Source organism: Rattus norvegicus, chromosome 15, assembly GCF_036323735.1.
Source record: "Rattus norvegicus strain BN/NHsdMcwi chromosome 15, GRCr8, whole genome shotgun sequence".
Classification (NCBI taxonomy): Eukaryota; Metazoa; Chordata; class Mammalia; order Rodentia; family Muridae; genus Rattus; species Rattus norvegicus.
Window position 1 is genome coordinate 7,177,333 of NC_086033.1, and position 21,496 is coordinate 7,198,828.

At 42.7% G+C, this 21,496-nt stretch overlaps 1 protein-coding gene and 1 pseudogene across 1 annotated transcript; both read left to right on the forward strand.

The window, feature by feature from the left end:
- Positions 1-1,665: 1,665 nt before the first annotated feature.
- On the forward strand, positions 1,666-17,424 carry LOC134482254 (uncharacterized). Its single transcript, XM_063274945.1, has 8 exons — positions 1,666-1,790; positions 12,777-12,975; positions 14,233-14,321; positions 14,832-14,868; positions 15,100-15,227; positions 16,347-16,363; positions 16,624-16,755; positions 17,198-17,424. Exons 1-8 carry the CDS (start codon positions 1,713-1,715, stop codon positions 17,397-17,399), a joined length of 882 nt encoding a protein of 293 aa, XP_063131015.1. The 5' UTR covers positions 1,666-1,712; the 3' UTR covers positions 17,400-17,424.
- Positions 4,851-5,196, forward strand: LOC134482235 (glutaredoxin-1-like; annotated as a pseudogene).
- Positions 17,425-21,496: the final 4,072 nt, after the last annotated feature.

The following is a 21,496-nucleotide window of genomic DNA, read 5'->3' on the forward strand; positions in this document are numbered from 1 at the left end:
TACAGGTAGCCAATGCTCTGATAAATTATGGGAACCTGAATTAACTGACACATGGCCTCCTAGAGTAAGATAAAAGTACCTGCTTGTTTTATTGATACCTTTTCTGGGTGAGTAGAAACTCACTACATCAGACTGAAACTGATCATAGAGCAACTAGAAAGCTCTGCTAGGAACTTTCCCGCTAATTTTGCCACTCACTAGGAATGCTGCCATATAATAGCCCAGCTCTCACGGCCAAAGCCTGTAAAGAACAGTCAAAGATTTATGCATAGTTTGGAGTCTTTGTTGTGCAGAATTCTGGGCAGGTGGAAATAATGAACAAGATGTTAAAGGAAACACTATGGAAACTTTCATTAGAGTCCAGGAAAGGTGGAAAGGCTCTTTTCTTATTTTGGGCCTGCTGTACTCCATACAAGGAGGGATTGAACCATAGAATATTATGTTTAGAATACACCCCCCATTGCTTCTAAGTCTTAGAGATCAGCACTTGGCAGAATTCTTCAACTATTTTATTCTTGAAATCCTGTCCGTCCAGTTCTCTGTAAAGTCTATTACTTTGACTATCAGAGAGACCCAGTAAACCTCTAAATCTATCAACAACATCCCCTAATTTGGACCTAGTGGTAGTGAACCTGCATGAGCCAACTGGGCATCAAAAAGGACAATGAAAGCAATTTGCAAAGGACCTACGTGGCGATGTTTTACACTCTTACAGCTATGAGGTTAGGTGGAATTTTAACATGGATTCCTCACAACTAGGTCAAGAATATAGAAGCCACAGATGACAAGGCCAAATAGACTCCCTCCAGAACTTCTGGACCTATTAAAGTTGAGCTTTCACCTGACCTCAAGCCCTTCCACTCCCTGCCCAACCTCCTGGATCTTACATTTGGCATGAATACAGGATCATGGTCCAAACTCTAACACCCTCAGGCCTGGCCCTGGGACCTCAGGAAGGTGGACACTAGAGAAGAGACGTCTAATGGAACTGCAGAGGACCAATCTCCGTCCACGTTGTCCTTTGCTCACTGATATCTGGTTATTTTTTGGAGAAAGGATTTGGAAGTTTATCATCTGAAGTAGGTGCACAACATTTAAAGTTTTATATTCACTGTGTAACTGGGTTCACTATGTTACCAAGATCATTGCAACAGAGGGATGCGAAACAGAGACTTTGTGAGTACACATCCATGAATATGTGTAAAGAAAGACACCTTGGAAGGAATGCACAATAAGAAAATGAAATCCAATATCCAATAAATTAAAGGTCTGGAGGGAAATACTGACTTTTGGGAAACAGGAAAACCTAGGAAATTGGAATGTATGTCACAGGAATGGATCTGGGAATAAAATTATTATGGAGAAGACTCTTCCACCCCATGTCCCGTGATGTTTTCTCCCCATGCCAAGCCCCTGACGAAATCTGCCCTTTCAGAGCAGGTAACTACTAATGGAGCAAAGAGAAATCTCTAGCTTTAGAGGGAGGAGATATGGAAAGGGTTCCAGTGTGTCACTGGAGAGCCTCCTGGAGATGGCACCTCAGAATCTGGTCACCATAAGGAAAGCTGGTTAGCAGGAGGCCCTGGCAGTTCCCAGTGACGTCGTCAGTAGACCCTTCCCTGAACAATCTCTTGTATCCAGGAGAGCCCTAGCATCTTCTATGATGCCACAAGTGTTGTGGTGGCACCAACTGCCTGTGGGATATTTCTTCAATGCCTCCAGATTTCACTAATCAACCTGTTGTCCAGGCTAAGCAGCCGTTTGGGAGAAAGAGCAAAGAGCATGAATCGGTGAGAGTTGGGGAGAAGGAAGCTGGCCTTCTGTCTTGTTGTAAAAAAGGAAGAAATAAATGGTCCTTGGGAAAGCTCAGTGAGCTCTGGGCAAAGGGTGAGGAGGTTCCTTGAGGAGATGGCCTTGAGCTGAGCCTTCCAGGTATGGAAACCCAGAGCCGGGAGCCTATAAGAAGCAGCTGGACTTCCCTGCTTGTTATGGTTCCTGGAAGTCAGAGACTTTACATCATTAATTTCTCTGTTTCAGAAGCCAGTTGTTGGGAAGGGCACCACTGTTTTCCTGAGAAATTAGGGCTTTTACTCCTTTTACTTAGAAGACAAAGGTCCTTAGGAAGAAGGGAGAGACTAGTGTCGTATCCTTGGCTCAGGGCTGACTGTTCCCCTTTTGGATTGGTTCAGTTTGTGTCTGACACTAATATCTGGGAGAGAGAAGAACTTCTAGATGAGACCTCATCATCTCAGGCTTTCCACTCGAGTTATTCTGACTGCCATTCCCTGATAGTGGTCCCCTTAGATTTCTGAGTCAACATGTGTGAGTGTCATGCAGTTTTCTAGTGCAGTGAAGAACTGTTAGTCAGTGAACCAGAACTAGGACTGGCTCCTTCCTGACTTCTCTAGGTGTCCTGAGCAGTAAGTAGGGGAACTAAACGACCACGTTCTACCAATACAAGGCATCTATTACTACAGTCCTGGGATCTAGAGAGATCTATCCATGATTCTGGGCATCTCCATAGCAACTGAGTGCTGATGGAGTTTTCATCCTGGCTTCTATACCTCAGACTAGGGTGTTCTGAAGTCAAGTTCCATCCTGTGCAGCTGTGAATATGCCTGAGGAGGCTGTCTCCTTGGTTTTCTGAAGCATTGCTAAGGGAGCCAGAGGAAATCAGCACCCGCTGCTCAACAGAGCTCTGGAGATGTTGACATTCTCAACGTCAGCTACATGTTAAACTGGGTCAAAAGATCACCTGTCAGGTCCATTCTTAAATATCCTACAGGGTGCTAGGGGTGGACTATAATGAAGTAGTATGCAGGAGAGGCGCTGGCCCTCAGCTGCTACATATCAGTGTGTGTGGGAAACACCTGAACTCTTCTATTACAGATCAGAGAGATGAGCTGCAATCTCATTCAATAGACTGTGTGCATTCCTGGGGTTTGGCTTTGACCATGCAGGTCTGTTGTCTCATACTTCATTGTTCATGTGGCCACGTTCTGGGAAAGCACCACTCACAATTGTTTCCCATCCTCCGTCCTAGGGTCTTAGATTTTAGCACAACACTTCACATCTTACCTTCTAGATCCAGTCCTAACTTTACTTCAACATGCGCGTCTCCATTATCCTTGCACCGGGTGTGTGTGTGCGTGTGTGCGTGTGTGTGTGTGTGTGTGTGTGTGTGTGTGTGTGTGTGGTTAGTTTGCATACAACTTTAGGGAAACTTGCCACTGAAATCCTCTAGGAGTCTATGTAAGTAATCTGTAAACTGTGGATGGGGCAAAATCCAAATGCTCTCCCGAAACGTGGCCTTCTAGAAAGAGTAGCATAAACTGCAATAAAAAGATACACTTGAAAGTAAAACTTGGAGGAAATGCCCTGGCTTATCTACATTATCACTGTGAACTGTGACATGGCTCTCTTGGCTTCTGTGCCCAGACATGAGGGCTCTGAAGCTATGCTGCCTCCTGTGAACTGTGAATGAGCTTGTGTCACACGAAGCATATGAATGGAGTGAGAAGACAGTAGGAGGACATTGTGACACTGCCCTCCCAATGGAGACATGGAAGTGTTGACAATCACAGTGGGTGAGTCTCATGCTGCACTTTGAGACCCAGCCACGCTACGTTTCACCTGTCAGCTCACTTCCTGCACATCCACCACAGGCCAAGGGCAGGCTCAGATGAAGCTCTGTTGATGACAGGCGCTGTCCCTTGTGAGCTGCATCTCAGGGTATGCGGAAGACCATTCAGCCTCCTGTGATATGGGAGAGCAGAGTAGTAAGAGGCAGGCAAAGGGGACAGTTCTGTGTTTGCTTTTCTTGGCTACCATAACTACATCTTCCAGGCTAAGGGTTTGGTCATGGAAGTCTGCTGTGTCACTTTTGTAAAGGCCAAGCTGTCTGAAGTCTCAGTAACACAACTGGCTCCAGGCTGCTTTCTCAGTTACTGGGATTTACACGCAGTCCTTCGTACCTTGTCTTCTAGAACCACAAATTCTTGTCTGGCCTCATATGGACAAGGCATATTTTCTCACTGTCTCTTTCTAGGGACCAGTAGGAACACACATATTGGATAGCCATGCTTATTGTCTAAACTGGCAGGTGTCCATGTAGGGCATTAGTGGATACAGCATCATATCTCAGCATCTCTTACTGTACGGGTTGGAACAGAACTCCCCCATCTCATCCTGGGTGATGATGTAGATTAGACCCATCAGATTAAGTAAAGAATTGAAAAATATTTCCTGGGGGGGGAGTGAAGTGGTAAGGAAATCATGTTGCCGTCCCATAAATGCACTGCTATGAACAAGCTTCAGACAGCCTGGGAGGATGCAGCCTGCAGCAGAGACCACAGGCCTTTGGTGGAGAATGATTCAGTTCAACACTGGGAAGGGAGAAGGATGGTTGATATTGTTCCAGAAGATCTCACTGCCTATAAAAAGAGTTTCTTCCAGATCAGTGAATGATTCTTGTAAAGCAGCTCCTGGACTGGACTACTGAGACCAACCATGAGCCCTCCAGACTGGTGCTTTCCAACCAACAAACAAAAGTATCCACTCTACGAATGATACATAGATATATACACAGAATACGAGATGGATACAGAGTTTCTTCAGTTCCATGAATGAGGGATTCAGCAGGTGAGATGGCTCAACAGATAAAGGTAATTGTTGCCAACTCCCTACACCTGAGCTCCTTCCTAGGACCTACATGATTGAAGGAAAGAACAAACGTCTCACAACTTGTCCTCAGATTTTTATGTAGTTGGGTTTTTCCGGTCTTGGTCCACAGAAGCAAAGACATCAGGTTTTCCAATCACATTTGACACGGGACCAGTACCCTCAACCGAATGTTCCTTCCTGGAAAGCTGCAGCCTGTCAGCGTGGCTCAGTGGTTTGTGAACTGCAAGTTCCCATCTGGGAAGGTGGTCGTGTTCATCCAGCCCACCTGCCCCTATTGCAGAAAGACCCAAGAAATCCTCAGTCAACTGCCTTTCAGTCCTGGTCTTCTGGAGTCTGTGAACATCACAGCCACTAACAACACCAATGAGATTCAAGATTAATTACAACAGCTCACTGGATGGAGAACAGTTCCTCAGGTCTTCATAGGTAAAGAAAGACTGCATAGGCAGACGCAGCGATCTGATCTCCATGCCACAGAATGGAGAGCTGATGACCCGGCTGAAGCAGATTTGAGATCTTCAGTTAGGAAAGGGGTGCAGGCAGAGCCCATGCCGAGAGCCATCATCCAGCCATTCCGACGGCCAGTGCCCCTGAGAGATGATGTGCATCACAGAGGATCTCACTACTTTTTGGTGATGGGGATTTTCAACAAATTGGCTTTTATTTCTTCTTTTCCTCAGTGCTAAAACCTGTTGCTATTTGCCTCTAACCATGGGGCTGAGAAGCTTAACAGACCACACTGGCTTTTCCACTCTTCATGTGCTGACACGTCTCTGCCTCTAAGCCCATGTTTCCCATCCAGTTGATCTAAATCCCCATTGAATCTGTTTCTGGTTTCCTGCCATGCTGGTCAGCTCAAGTCATTTTGCAGAAGTCCACTTCCTGAATGGTCATTAAGTCAATGGATATTGTGAATTTGTTCATGAGCCACATTCAGGCCTTTCCCTCCCTCCTGCATGCATCGTCCCACTTCTCCATTCACAGCCCTCAGCCAGTGTTCTCAACCTTGCCCTCCCACAACCCACAGAGGTTCACACCTGTATGAGCACGCTGTTTGAAAAATCAGATGAAGAACTTTAGCATACTTGGTCCTCACTGTAGCCATAATAACATAGATGACAGAGCTGATGGTTCATTCATCTCTATTCATAAAGGAGATTAAGAAAATCCCAAGAAGTTTTATGTTGATCCCAGTCAGAGTACCAGCAAAGTCAAATATGAAATGCAAAATTGCAGAGCTCTCCTTCCAAGAATATCTGTATCAAAACTTGTTTGCAAAACACTGTCCTAAATAATTTCCTCCATTCACACTTTGACATTTTGTTTTGATGTCTTGCTATGACATTTAAGTATCATGGAACTGTAGGTCTCTTCTCTGGTCTCCAGTGAGAAGGACACATTCCTAATAATGATGTATCTGTAGATGACTAAAAAAGAAAAAAGAAGATCAGGATTAAAGTTCTGGGTTAAAGGTGTGACTTCCTACCTCAAATATCCAGATTAGAAGTAAATTTGAATTTACATTAAACGGAAATCCCTCACAGATTTCCCCTCTACTTTTGTGGTTTGGTTAGTCTCAGATGAAGACAATTCAACAACCAAGAATAACCTTTAGAGTCAAATTCTCCTTCTCACTAATATTCTTGAAGAAATGGCACACTAAAAGATCAAAAGGAAGGGATGGTTATAGTGAAAAGCTACATCTGGGTCAGCTCTAACTCTCTTAGTCAAGGTGACTTTGGATTCCCTCCTTAATGCCCATGGATTGCTCACATAGGACTCTGTAGAGTGTTGTTTCTACTGCCTCACTTTAAGCTCTCGGCAGACCAAGCTATCAACCCTGCCCAGGTTTCTTTGGATTGCACATAAAAGACACATACATTAAGATACTTTTGATGAGACGGCTCAGTGGCCAGGTTCTTCTAAGCCTCCTCCAAATAGGATGCCCTCCTTTTTACTCCCAGCTCAGCACCTCTAAATCTGCCCTCAGCTCAGTTGCTAAGTTGCCTTTGGTCATAGCTCAGCACCCAAATCTGCTCTTAACTTTATTGTGTTTATAACCTCCTGGCCGCTACACCAAGCCCAGTCTGGGAGACCATCAAAGGCCACTCAACCCTAGATATCAAATGGCTGGTAGCTCTTACTCCCTCTGAAGTATTAAATCCCTTCTCCTCTCCTGTGTCTCCTAGCCTGCCTGGAGGAAAACTAGAAGACCTGCCTATGCCACCCAGCTGGTTGGCCAACAGCATCATTATTGAACTATCAAGAATCAGCGTTCAAAGGAAGATTCCTGATCTAAGCATCAAAACCACACCCTACAGGACTCAACGCCTGTCTCTGGTTTGTAGTGGGAGATAGAGTAGTTAGAATTGGATAATTGAATTTCAAATAATTATGATAGATATGTTACTAATTACGCCTGGATAAAAGGCTCCAAGAGAGTGGTAATGAGTAACATGTAAGGCAAAAGGGAAAAAGCCCTAATGCAGCAAACACAGTGGACCTGCCAGAAAGACTGGGGTCTTTCTGCACATCGGAGTTTGTACTTGAACTTCTTCTGACCATTTCATGATCACTCTAAGAAGATCCTAAGAAGAATAGAACAAAAAGAAAAACAAAACAAAAGAAAAACAAAAAACCTAAAACAGGAGGACTGAGGGAAGATTGCTTGAGGTCTTCATTGTTAACTACAACTACAATGGCTTTCAATGCAAAAATTATTTATTATTTTACTTGAAGCTTCTGTCTGGGTCAAAGAAACAATATTTGGAAGCAGCACCACCAGGAAACTGGAACAAATAATACTATAGAGCTCACCACTGATTATTACCATGGTGACTGAGGGGACAGCAGAGAATACTGGTGTTAGACAATGGGTCTTTTGGTGTTCTAGATGCTTGCAATATCTATGACTCTGAAATGAGTTAGAGCCATCCTGAAATCATGACTAAATGGACTCTTCCATTTCTTTGGAGCACAAGATCTGTCATCCAATTGACTGACTATGATTAGTACTTGGGACCTGGCCTCTGTACTAAGGCTAAGGCTTCTGATGGAAAATCCTTCACCAAAACAGTGAATGGGCCATGGTGGTGCCAGCCAACAACCATGCCCTGCGTCCACCCTGCAGCCTCCAGAAGAGGTTTGAAGAGGTCAAAGTTACCAACATTTTATCTGTGGCTTTGACTTGTTGTCACTTTTTACTTTAAATAAAGTTCGATTTCTGTCATAATTCCTTCTAATTTCTTCCTCACATGAAACTTCACTTGTGACCTCAAATTCTATTCATGAAGTGTTACTTTTCTCTGGAATAGGCTAAGGTTTGTATTTTCCTTTTATACCTTGCTGTGATGGCTAAGTGTAGCTGTCTAAATGGTGCATTCTTGAGCAATTGACGCCATCAGAATGGCTGGCAGGCTGTGTCTTTGGCATTTTCTTGATGGCAATTGATGTATGGGGACTTAGCCCACTGTGGGTGGTACCAGCCCTAGTAAGGGGAGGAGAGGTCATAGAGAAAGGTAGCTGAGCAGATGAATAATCAGAGTTCCTATCTGTTGTCAAGCTGCTGCCTTGTGTTCTTATCTCGTATTCCATTGATGATGAACTGTAATTTATGGGGTGAATAAAACCTTCACTTTCCCACATTGGCATTTTTATGTTTCCTATAACAATAGGAAACTAATTTGAACATTCAGAATTTTCTTGAGATCTGCTCTGATAATCCCTCCTCCTGAAGGTTTTTAAATCAATAAACACAGTTCCTGGACACTCTAATCTGTTGAAATATTCACTCTGCCAACCGCATGACACTGCTTAAGTATCTATCACATTTTTTTCTCATGACAATTTTTCCTTCCTCTTTTTTTCTCTTTAAAATTATATTTCTAAACATGTTAGCTCTTTGTACTTTAAAAGTTGTCCTTTTTCCCATAGTAGAATATTTATATTCAAATTCATGCGTTTCATAAAAGTGGGTGATTTATTGTAGTAAAATTTTCTAATCACTATTTATTGTATTAATTTTATTAATTCATCAAAAACTGACCTTATTATATTATCTACTTATCCATAAAGATATAAAAGCTTTGATTTATTCAAGTCTTTAAGGTCTTTCAGAACATCAGTTGGAAAGTTCTTATATGTATTCAGGATGGATCATGGGTACTTCCTATGTCTTCTTACTAATAGTATGCTTTATAAGTGTGCTTATCCAGGGTGTTTTGTTATATATTTTAAGAGTATTTTGAGTAGAATATTTCCCTAATTTCTTTCCCATGGTTTGTTTTTGGTATACAGGAAAGATAATGAGTTTTGTGTGTTATTTTGCATTCTACTACTTTAATGAATGTATTTTCAGCTATAAGAAACTTAATTTTTTAGAGACAACTTGTCTGTTTAGCATCACCTCTAGCTAGTTCATAGTTGTCTTTGCATTAAATATTTTAATCCACATCATTTTATTTTATATTTTCAAATTATTATGAGGGGAATTTTTCCCAGATTTTCTCATGGTATGAATTGGATTGGCATAAAGGAAGGCTAAGAAATTTTGTGTGTTCACATTGTATTGTGCTTTTATGAATGTATTTATCAGTCTTAAAAGACTGTGATACATTTTTAGAGTTTTTAAAATAGAATCAGGTCATCTGTAAATGAGGACATTTTGACTTCTTCATTTTTCATTTGGGTTACCCAAGTTCACCACCCACCACTGATGCTTATTGTCATTGATTCCACTTTTCCTCTGGGTTTCTCTCTTGTCTCTTTTCATTGTTGCTACTCCCCCCGCCCCTTGTCCATCCTTCCCTGCCTCTACCTAGGTCCCTCCATCCCTCTGCCTCCCATGATTATGTTCTTCCCCTTCTAAGTGGGTTTCAAGCATCCACAATTTGGCCTTCTGACATGTTACCCTTCATGTGATCAATGATTTGTATAGTGGGTCTTCTGAACTTTTGGGCTAACAGCCATTTGTCACTAAATACATCCCATGTTATGTCCTTTTCGATCTCTGCTACTTCACTGTTTTCCAGTTCCATCCCTTTGCCTACAAAGGTCCTGCTGTATTCATCTTTGATACCCGAGTACTGTTCCTCTGTTTAAATAGAGCGCACTTTCTACATTCATTCCTCAGTTGAGCTGAGGTCTATCGTGGTTCTTTCCAGCATTTGACTAATATAAGTAAGGCTGCTATGAACATATTCAACCACACGTCCTTGTCATATGTGGATCAGGTTTGAGTATATGCGCTGAAGTGAGTGGTAAAGCTGGGTCTTCAGGTAAATCTATTTGCATTGTTCCCATTATCCTCCACATTGATATCCAGAGTGGCTATACAGCTAGTAATCACACTAACAATGGAGGAGTGTTCCACTTTCTCTACATCCCAGCCCAATCTGCTGCTGCCTCAGTTTTCTATCTTAGCCATTCTGATTGGTGTAATGAAGGATCTCAGGTTCGTTTTGATTTGCCTTTTTCTGATAACTAAGGATGTTGAACATTTCTTGATGAGTTTCTTAGGCACTGAGATCCTCAGTTGAGAATTCCTGGTTTAGCTCTCTGACCCAGTGTAAAAGTCGGGTTATTTGTTAGTCTGGGAGTTTACCTTTTTGAGTATTTTGTTTATTTTGAATGTTGGCACTCTCTCAGATGTAGGGTTGGTAAAACTCTTCTACGAATCTGTAGCTTGCTGTTTTGTCCTACTGGCAGTGTCCTTTGCTTTAAAGAAAGTTTTCAGATTGTTGAGATTTCATACATTTACTGTTGATCTTAGAGCCTGACTCTTTGGTATTCTGTTCTGAAAACTTTCTCCTGTGCAAATGTGTTCTAGAAACTTTGTGACATTTTTCCCTTCTATTAGCTTCTGCATGTTTGGTTTTATGTGGATTTCCTTGATTCACTTGGACTTGAACTTTGTAGAAAGAGATAGAAATGGATCCATTGGCACTCAACTACATGCAGACCACCAGTTAGGGTAGCATCATTTCTTAAAATGCTTTCTGTTACGTTCAAAATCCTCAGTCATCAGGGAAATGCAAATCAAAACAACCCTGAGATTCTACCTCACACCAGTCAGAATGGCTAAGATCAAAAACTCAGGTGTCAGCAGATGCTGGCGAGAATGCGGAGAAAGAGGAACACTCCTCCACTGTTGGTAGGATTGCAAACTGGATAACCTCTCTGGAAATCAGTCTAGAGTTTCCTCAGAAAATTAGACATTGAACTGCCTGAGGACCCAGCTATACCTCTCCTGGGCATATACCCAAAAGATGCTCCAACATACAACAAAGACACATGCTCCACTATGTTCATAGCAGCCGTATTCCTAAGAGCCAGAAGCTGGGAAAATACAGATGCCCTTCAACAGAGGAATGGATACAGAAAATGTGGTACATTTACACAGTGAATACTACTCAGCTATCAAGAACAATGACTTCATGGAAATCTTACGGCAATGGAAGGAACTAGAAAATATCATCCTGAGTGAGGAAACCCAATCACAAGAAAAGACACATGGTATGCACTCAGTGATAAGTGGATATTAGCCCAAAATCTCAGATTACCCAAGATGCAATCCACAGACCACATGAAGGTGAAGAAGGATGACCAAAGTGTGGAAGCTTCAGTCCTTCTCAGAAGGGGGAACAAAAATACTCACAGGAGGAAGTGTGGAGATGAAGTCTGGAGCAGAGACTGAGGAAAGGCTACCCAGGGACTGCCCTAACTGGGGATCCAGTCTATATACATCCACCAACCTCAGACAATATTGGTGATACCAAGAAGTGCGAGCTGACAGGAGCCTGATATAGCTGTCTTCTGAAGGCACTGCCAGAGCATGACAAATACAGAGTTGGATGTTTGGAGTCAACCATTGAACTGAGAACAATGGAGAAGGCAGAGAAAGGATTGAAGGAGCTGAAGGGGTTTGCAACCCCATAACAACAATAATACCAACCAACTACAGCTCCAAGAGACTAAACCACCATTCAAATGGTACACATGGACAGACCCAGGGCTCCAGCAGCATGTGTAGAAAAAGATTGGCTTGTTGGGCATCAATGAGAGAAGAAGCCCTTGGTCCTGCGAAGGCTCTATGCCCCAGTGTAGGAGAATGTCAGGGCAGGGTGGCAGGAAGGGTTGGGTGGGGGGGAGAACACCCTCAGAGAAACAGGGTGAGGGGGATGGGGTAGGGGGATATGGGTGTGAAACAGAGAAAGGCTGTAACATTTGAATGTAACTAAAAACATATAAAGAATAAAAAAATTTAAAAGGCATAACAAATGCAAAAGGTTGGGTTGCCATTCCATAGTCGTGATGTGTTTCTTCTGTGAGAGCATACTGGTTAACTCACTTCTCTATGACGGTCTTCTTATTTGAAAGTAAATAATGGGATCATCTGTGGAGTGGTTGGTAAAAATAAAAGCATTGCCTAACATGAATAGGTTCCTCCAGAGCATGTGTTTAACATTCTAGGTATAGAGCAATTAGCTTGGGGGATTAAAAACAAAAACCAAACAAAAAACAACATCAACGATTAAAATAAATTTTGAATGCTGGGATTAAGGTGTGTGCCAACTGTGATAGGCTTTGTAGATATTTCTAATAAACAAACACAGGTCCTGTCACAATTCTAGCAGTCGCTAGCAGAGAGAGCTGTGAGGTAGTGTGTGCTTCTTCCTTCCAAGATACCCCATGGACTCAGGCCTGCATCCAGTGAGCTGGAACGAAGAGCAGCCTAGTTGAAACTGCTGATGTGTTGATTACCTGAGACCATATGAGTTAACTCTTTTTCATGCCTGTTTTGCTTATTTGAAAGTAAATAATGTGATCATGTGCGGTGTGGGTGGTAAGAATAAAATCTTTAACATGAAGAATAGGGCCATGAAGAGTGTGGGTAACATTCTAGGTACAGAATAAATAGAGGGAATTACCAAAGAAAACAATGGGAATTCTAACAACAATTGCAAAAAAAGAAGAGAAAAAAGGAGAAAAAAACTTTATGGGTGCTGGGATTAAAGGCATGTATCAACACTGACCAGCATTGTAGGTATTTCCAATAAAATATTAACAAACAAACAACCCTATTACTCTTTTAGCAATTGCAGCAGAGAAGACTGAGAGATCGTGTGCTGCTGCCGCCATGCCAAGATTCTGTAGCAACAACTTCCTTGGTGATAGGAGCCTGTATGCAGCAGGCCCCTTGGTGGGCCTGTCATCTCACAAAAAGATGCTTCAGTAATCCAAAAGATTGGACTCCAGTATACTTCAGGCCAGGAATGAAGCCAGCTACCATGGGTAAAGAACAAGGGAAAAATTACATTGGAAAAATATGTGCCTTATTTGGAAGAAATGACCCTAAACTTCTAAGGCGTCCACCATCTCCACCCCTCTGTTTTGAGCTTTGCATAGCGATGATGTCCAACTCCAGGTGGGAGTCAGAGGCAGAGCCCTTCCCAGAGAAGCCATACATGTTTTTGTCTCTAACATCTGTGAGGTTAGGAGGCGTCATAGCACAGACTGAGCACACCTACGATAAGAACACAGAAGCCACAGATGACAATGTCAAATGGACTTTCCCCTGAACTTAGGGACCCACTAAAATTGAGGTTTAACCTGACCTCAGGCCATTCGACTCCCTGCCCATCCTGCTGATTCTTATGTTTGTTAGGAATAAAGTATCAAGGGGCAATCCCCGATATCCTCATGACTGGACTTGGAAATTAAGGAAGACAGATATTGGAGAAGTGATGGCTATCTGGCTACAATGGAGGACCACGAGGTCCAGGTTGACCTTTACTCACTGATGACCAATTTAATTGTCTGAGTGTATTTGAGAAAGGGAGGATGTCCAACTTAATATGTAAAAGAAGGGACAGAAATTTATGATTTTATATTTGCCCTGTATCTGATCCCCTATATTCCCAAGAAAAGGGAGTTTTTATTGCAAGAAGTAGGATTATTAACCGTTGACTTTGTGAAATACGTGGACGTGTATGTGGAAATAGTCCTGGCTATCAAGGAATGCACAATAAGCAAATATTATTCAGGTTTTATAAAATTAAAAGTATAGGAGAAATATATTGGCCTCTAGGAAACAGGGAAACTTTGGGAATTGGACTGTATGTATGTGCATTGTCTCAGGTGTAGACTTATTATTGAGAGAAATCTCCCTCATTTATGGTCCCTAGAGATTTGGATACTAACAAAAATCTCTTATCCAATTAAGGGTTGTAACCAACTCTCCCCATCAAAAGCATTGATGACATCCGATGAAGCAGACAGAAATATCTAACTTTGGAGGAGAAGTTGTCAAAGGATATTCCCTGGGTCACAGGAGAGGCTGCAGAAAAGGGCCCCATAGAAATTGGTTGCTTTTGGGAGAGCTGGGTAGCAGGTAGGCCATAGAATTTCCCAGTGATGTCATCAGTAATGTCTTCCTTGGACAATCTCTTGTATCTAAGAGAGCACTAGAATCTTCTGTGACGTCACCAGTGTTGTGGTGACACCAACTGCCTGTGGGATTCCTTCAGTGCCTTTTGGGTTCACAAACAGGCATGTTTCACCGGCTGTTCAAGCTCGTTCAGAAGGAGAGGGGAGACCAAGGAGAGAACAGACCGAGGCAGAAGAAAGCTGGCCTTCTGTCTTGTAAGTACGGAAGAATGAAATCATTCTGGGGAAGGCATAGTGAGTACTGGGTAGAGTTGGGGAACTTCCTCCAGGAGGCAGGTTTCAGCTGTGCCTTTCAGGAGTAGTCCTTACAGGCAGGAGCTTTGGAATTTGTCAATTGCAGACCAAGAGTCAAGAGTCCTGGTGATTAATTTGACAGAGAGCCAGGAATTGGCAGGCCTGCAGCTTCTTTTCTATGAGCTTTTTAATTTCTACTGCCAAGGAATGCCAGGAGGAAGCCCTATGAGGATAACAATGTGCCCATTCATGGTTGGGTGCTGAAGCACTTCATCCTCTAGATTCCTGTAGGTTACTAAGTCTGTGATGACAAGAACAAGGAAGGATGCATCCCCTAGTCATGAATTGAGGTCGCAGACACTTTAAGCTTGAACACACGATTAGGGTTTGATGGTGCTGTGAACTCCAGGATTTACCTGCTCCACAACTGATATCTGCTGACAATGTCCCAAATCTTTATGTCTGAGGTAGATTCTATCTTTCAGTATGAGGGATCATGTAATAGTGAGTGAGGCTTATGTATGGCAATGGAGGTTGGGAAGAGGGAAATAGCTTAAGAGTCCACATTAGAGATAGCTTTTCTTCTCTTTCAGGGATTCAACAAGTCTCCAGCCTTTCCTCTTCCTCAACCTCCTTTTTGAGATTCAGAATGGTCTTTTCTGCCCATGGGCTATCAAATATGTACATTCACTTGTGTTTATCTATCTACAGGGTTTATTCGGAAGGCATAATCAGAAAATTTCATCAGTAACCATGAAAAACGTATAAAGAAATTGGAGGAACTACAATCTGAAATCCAGAAGTGTAAAATCGAGCGGGATGAACTTTCTCGAATCCTGGACCTTTATGTCAATGATGGTTTGAACTACAGGTAGTCATTATGCCCTGTAACCTATTGAGTGTCTGTGCTCTCTCTGCTAAGCCAAGATTTCCTCACATCCAGAAAGTGTTTCACCTCTCATCCTGGACTTTAAGGAGCCTTGGCGGGTGCTGGCCTGTGAGAGAAGCTAGGTGCTGTGTGTTTAGGGTCAACCTCTCTTGTACTTGACCCTGAGCTCCTTGGAGTTGGATTGGATTTTTTCAACAGCTGGAAGGACCTGCTCACACTTGCTGCATCTAAGTGTGTGAATGAAATGCCTGAATGTCCTCACTCTTACTCTGATTTTGGTCGTTATACACTGATTCTATGGCACCTCTATGATAAAGTTGGCATTCTAATTATGTTTATATATGGGTTGGTATGTATGGGTGGATGTGAAAGTATTTGTGTGTGTTTTGCTCAGGATCAGGGAGTCTGGGACCTTTGATTGGGTCTGAGGATTTGTTTGATGAACAGTTTGCAGGTCATGATAGTGATGAGTCCATGGAGGCCGTCATTGATCAACAGAGCACTTTGCTCCTTCTGTTTACCTTGCTGGCACATAGGGCTCTCCTGAGGGGAGGAGGTGTTATGAATCCTCTTCCCTGTAAAAAGTAGTTACGGCCTCTGGGAGTCATGTAACAAGGATTGAGAATCTCTGCATTCAAAACAAGAGAAATGTCATCACATCTTTCTGTTGGACCCAAGGCTATGGCACAGACTGGAGGAAACATCTTATACTTCTTACACAACTATTCAATTACTTCATGCTTACCTGGCCAGATCTTGAAGGTCAGCTCCCTCCATTTGGTCCCCTGGCTCTGCCGTCCAATGCCCAGGATAATGAGTTTAACCAGCACCAATAGGAAGGAGCAAGTTTGTGTTATATAAATTGGCTTAGGTAGTCCAGAGAACACTCTGATTTCACTTATTTATTTATTTATTTATTTATTTATTTATTTATTTATTTATTTATTTATTTTCCTGCTTTGAATTTTCTTTTCTTTTTTTAACTATCCAAGGATGGTTTATTGTGACCTAGAAAAGGTCACTGTGGGAATAAATTCTTGGCACTTGTTATTCCCAAACATGCAGCTCTCAGACTTTCCCCCCTCCTATACAGAGGGTCTTTGTAGGACGGTATCTCACTAGCCTTTTAAGGAGCCCTTATTTCAAAACAAATGTGTGCTGATTTGCAGAGAAATATTTTCTATGGGAGAGTGATGGTTTGAGTCTCACTGTTGTGTTTTTGCTGTGGTCTTTGAGTTTTCCACTTTCTTCCCTAGCCCCCATTCCTTGAATTTGAATTTTTTATTGGGTACTTTTTATTTACACTTCATATAATTCTGAAATCATGAGTTCAGACAGTTATTTGTTCCTTGGGTCATGTTCTAACACAGGCTGAGTGTTGAATTGCCAATGCTTAAATCCCAACATGAGATGAGAACGATGGATATGCATAAGATGACCAACTGGATAAGTGATGCCATGGAGAAGTACAAGGAGCTCACACAAGAGAACAATTCCTACGGGTGAGTCACTGACAGAAAGGAGACCCCAGCACTAGGCAGGGAATACTTCTGTCCAGCTATGACTTTGAAAAAAGATCTGGGATCCATGAGAAACACATGGGAAGATTGTATAGCTGCTGGGTCTTCTATCATCCTTCAGAGGGGATTGGCCCTCTACCTGCCAATGGCTTTAGAATACCATGAACACATAAGCACCCATATGCACCATTTCCTCTGCTTTGATGTATATATACCCTCTAGTGTCAGGATTTTCTGATGTACTTTGATTCCCGTGGACTGCGGACTCGGGATTTGACCTGCCTCTAATTGGTGCTAAAATGCAAACTGTGGCTGTAGTCTGGAGATGCCTGGGGATGGGGCCCTTGAAGGGATGATTGTACTTGCAGGAGTGGCAGGCAAATAGAAACTGCCTGGGATTTACCATTATTTGTTTTTGATTCAGCATCAGAAACTTCCACCTCCTGAATGAATGCAGTGAATTGAAGAAGAATGTAAGGATTTTGATGAATGAGAACAGAAAACTGCTGGTGGAGCAGACTGAACTGCAAGCATCCTGTGAGGAGGGAAAGAGGTTCTGTGAGGAGGCCAGCAAGACCATGTACACCGCAGATACTGAATCCTTGTGTCCTGTTACTTTTGAGTAAATCAAATGTATCCTTGTGAATCAAACAGTGATCTCGAACTCGTCACTCTTAAGAACCTTCTTTATTGAAGTGTGATGTAACCTTCTGAAATCCCACAGCTCTCAGGCAGATATGGATCTCTGCATTCTCACAGGGATTGGGAATCATAATGACTTCCCAGTCAGACTGAGATACAAAAAAAATTGTACTTTCAGTGTAGATTGTGTGTCCAACTCTGAATATCAACTTCATGATGAAAAAAAATCAATGCAGTATCCTTATCAAATATTTAGTGACCACTAAAATATACTCTTTTGTGGAAGAGAGTGTTGAACATATTAATGGAATATTCATCAGGTGTTCTGTAGTATCTCCCAGGAAATAAAACAATATTATAGGGAGTATAGAAGCAGTCATGAAACAGAATTGCTTGCTTTTGGTTTCCTTCAAACATGATATCAATTGTAACTGCACAGAAGAGATAATAAATTGCAAGAGCTGTTAGGGGATAGGGTTTTTATGGTTGGTTGTTTTCTTGTTCTTCTTGATTAGGATGATGACTTTTGTTCTTGATAATGTACTGTGTTCCATTTGGGATTTCAACTCAAGCAGACCACATAGTTTACAATTCAGTTTCTAGATTTCTTTAAAAGCTGGACAAAATATCCAGGCAAAGGTGCCCTATGAGTTTTCTCCTTTGATTTTCCCTCCTTTGGGTGCTTTTGTTTTTGTTTGTTGTTGTCGTTGATTTATTTTATATTTATGAGTGTTTTGCCTTCTATAGGTCTGTGCATGCTGTTCCCCAAAGGCCAGAAGAGGTCACTGTGTTTCACCTGGAACTTAAGTGACAGAGGATTTTTAGGTGCCCTGCAGGTCTTTTGAGAAACAAATTCTCAAATGATGAGCCATCTCTCCAGCCCCTACCATGGACGTTTGTCCTTCATCGCGTTCCTTACTAGTTGCAATGGATCATACCTGAACAAAGTGTTTCTTCAGATATGTAGGGACACATTTATGGGGTCTGCATGCTAATTATCTAGACTTCCAGGCATCTATGTGAAGTTTTTATTTAGGGTTTCACTGCTCTGAACAGATACCATGACTAAGACAAATGCTATAAAGGACAGCATTTAATTGGAGCTGGCTTAAAGGTTCAGATCTTCAGTTCTTTATCATCAAGGTGGGAGCCTGGCAGCATCTAAGCAGATATGGTGCTGTAGGAGCTGAGAGTTCTACATCTTCATCTGATGTTTGCTAGCAGAATATTCAGTCTCAGGCAGCTAGGATGAGGGTCTTAAAGCCCAGACCCACAGCGAAACACCTGACCCAACAAGGAAATACCTACTCCAAAGAGCCGTACCGTATAATAGTACCGCTCCCTGGGCCAAGCATATACAAACCTGCACATTCCACTCTGAGGCTTCCAGAGGCTTCTTCAAACATATGAGACGATGGGGGCCACATAGTGGTGTTTCTGAGACTTCCTTTTTCAATCCAATTTATCTGATTCTCTTAATCTAGGTCTCACGCAGACTCTTCAGACAAGTGCAAAAGGTAGCCACATTCTTTACCATAAAACCTCCCCAAAGAGTCTCTACGCAAATATTGAAATTCTTCACAGAAGGCTTGGGACAGATTCACACAATCTAAACCACTTTTAGTAACAAAGTCTTCCATATTTGTTCTAGGAGAGCCCATTAAGCCCTATTTAAAGCATTTCCACAGCTTTCCAGATCCAAAGTCCCCATGAAAGAGCCCGAGTTGGAACAAATCTGAGGCCAGTGGGAAAATTCCACCACAAACCTCTGAGCACAGAAGGACCCCTCCCTTCCAGGAGGAGTAGAGCTAGTGTAGTTCCTGCAACAGCTGCAAACCAGACTGTTGAAAAAGCCTCCTGTGACTCCCCATCCGACACCCTCAGAAAGTCCCAGAACAGCCCACTGACTGCCAGTCTATTTGGAGGTTGCCTCTCCCCCCTGATTGTACCCTATCTAGTTACCTTTGTACAAATTCTGCCCCAATTGTTTGAATTCTACCTTAATTGTAAGTATATAACTCCCTGGTAGACTCTGCTCAGGGACTTCTCTCTTTGAAATGGGATGACCCCGATATTTTGGAATGACTAAACTCTTGCCTTTACATAGATTTCCTCCTCTGTGAGTGACATTTCAGGAGGTTCAGGTAGTGGTTCAATTTGTACCTCATATTTTGTGTATTGGCCAGTAAACTCCCCTCTTGGAGGAGACCCACAGGAGAGTGGTGAATCGGGGAAGTGACAGCTTGAGCAATGTACCACAGTTGTCTACGTCTCCTCTATCTAGCTTCCATGTGTTCTGCTTTTGGTTAGATTCATATGTGCAAGCTTAAGGAGGGCTCGGACAGCCTCAGTAACAGGACTTTGATCTGGCCAGTGGCTGGAGCAGAAGGCCTGAGTTATCCTGTCCGTGGCATGGACAGGCTGGTCTGTGTACTTCAGCTGCGAAAGAGGGCACTTTGTGTTAGTTGTTCTTTTGTTTTCTGTGTTCTTGGACTTGGACTGATGAAATTTTTTGACATGGGACAGGTTGTTAGGACTAATGACCACTTAATGTAACTTAGAGTGGCCTGCTTTTGATGTTAAATGGCCACAGGACCCCCCCCCCAAGGTGTCAGCAGTAGAGGATATAGTGTTTCAGAAGTTTTCCCTCCTCCTTCCTGCTAACACTTCTTTGTCAACGGGAACAAAATCTGAGTCCAGCCTAGCGGTTAGCTCCATCCGTGTTGACAGTGTTAGCTTTGGGGCTGGAGAGATGGCTCGGTGGTTAAGAACACTGACTGCTCCTCCAGATGTCCTGAGTTCAATTCTCAGCAGTCATTTGTTGAGTTTCTTTTTCCCTCAGGACCAGCTCCAGGTTTTACATTTCTCACCGGTTTATCCCCTCTTCCCCTCTCCTTCTGCCTAGGGCAGACACCGTGCAGTCTGGCATCCAGGGTCCATGACAGGAGAGGCCCCAAGTGGTCATATGTATCCATTAACAGAGTTTGCAACTGACTCCTGCTCACATCTTTTGTTCAGTAAATGAATATCCTTCTTGCCAAGAGAAATGCATGCTCCCTGTCCGAGTAAATGTGGTCTCTGAGTTTTTAAGATGAAAAAGATTTATTTTATATAAAGAAAGGGGATGCCTCTGGTAGGCTCATGTTGAGGCATCTCTTCCCCTGAGGGACCAGCCACCGGATGGCATAATGTAGAATAAACTGTATTCAGGACATGACACCAACTCCCCCGAAAAGTTCTTACAGGTTCTCTTCACCACAGACATAGGCCAAGAAACTGGCCCTTGGGCCCACAGGGAACCCACCCAGATTGGTTATTTAATGGGTGTAAGGGTTAGGGATCTCCTCCAGATTTGCCACCAGGCTCTGTAAGCAGGTTTAAACAATAATTGGCCAGTGTTTAGATATGATATTAAATAAGAGAAAACAGAGAACTCTAGTACAGGGCTTTCTTCAATTAATTAGTGCCAAATATTAGATAAAAGTTACAGATACAAGCTAATAAAAGTTGCAAAGATTATAGAAGAGTGCAGATTAGACAAGAAGAATGAATTAGAGCCCCTCTAGCCAACAAAGCCCTGGATCCAGGAGAAAAGACTACCATAGAAATGGCCAATGGCTTATTTATCATAGAAACTGGACTCAGTGACAGCAGGATTGCCTGCTTATTATTGTTGCCACAGCACTGTTGGATAAAGATGCAGATAAGTTAACTTTGCGACTCATCACACACACACACACACACACACACACACACACACACACACACACACACACTTCTGATTGTTGTTTAGTAATGCCTACAGGCTTCATTTTCAGACTTTCTCAATTTACCATGGCTTACATATTTTCCAGCCACCTGTTTCCCCGAACCGTGTATTTCTGCTGCCCGACCCTGACTTGGACTGTCCACTCCATCAAAGTGATTCTCCTCTGCCAGAGACAGAACAGATCTGGTTTATTAACAAAAGCAGCTTTACCCATGAGGGTCAGAGGAGAGCAGGGGCAGTGGTGACACTGGAAATGGAGGTAGTCTGGACTCAGTCTGTTCCTCCAGACACTTCAATTCAAAGGGCCAAGCT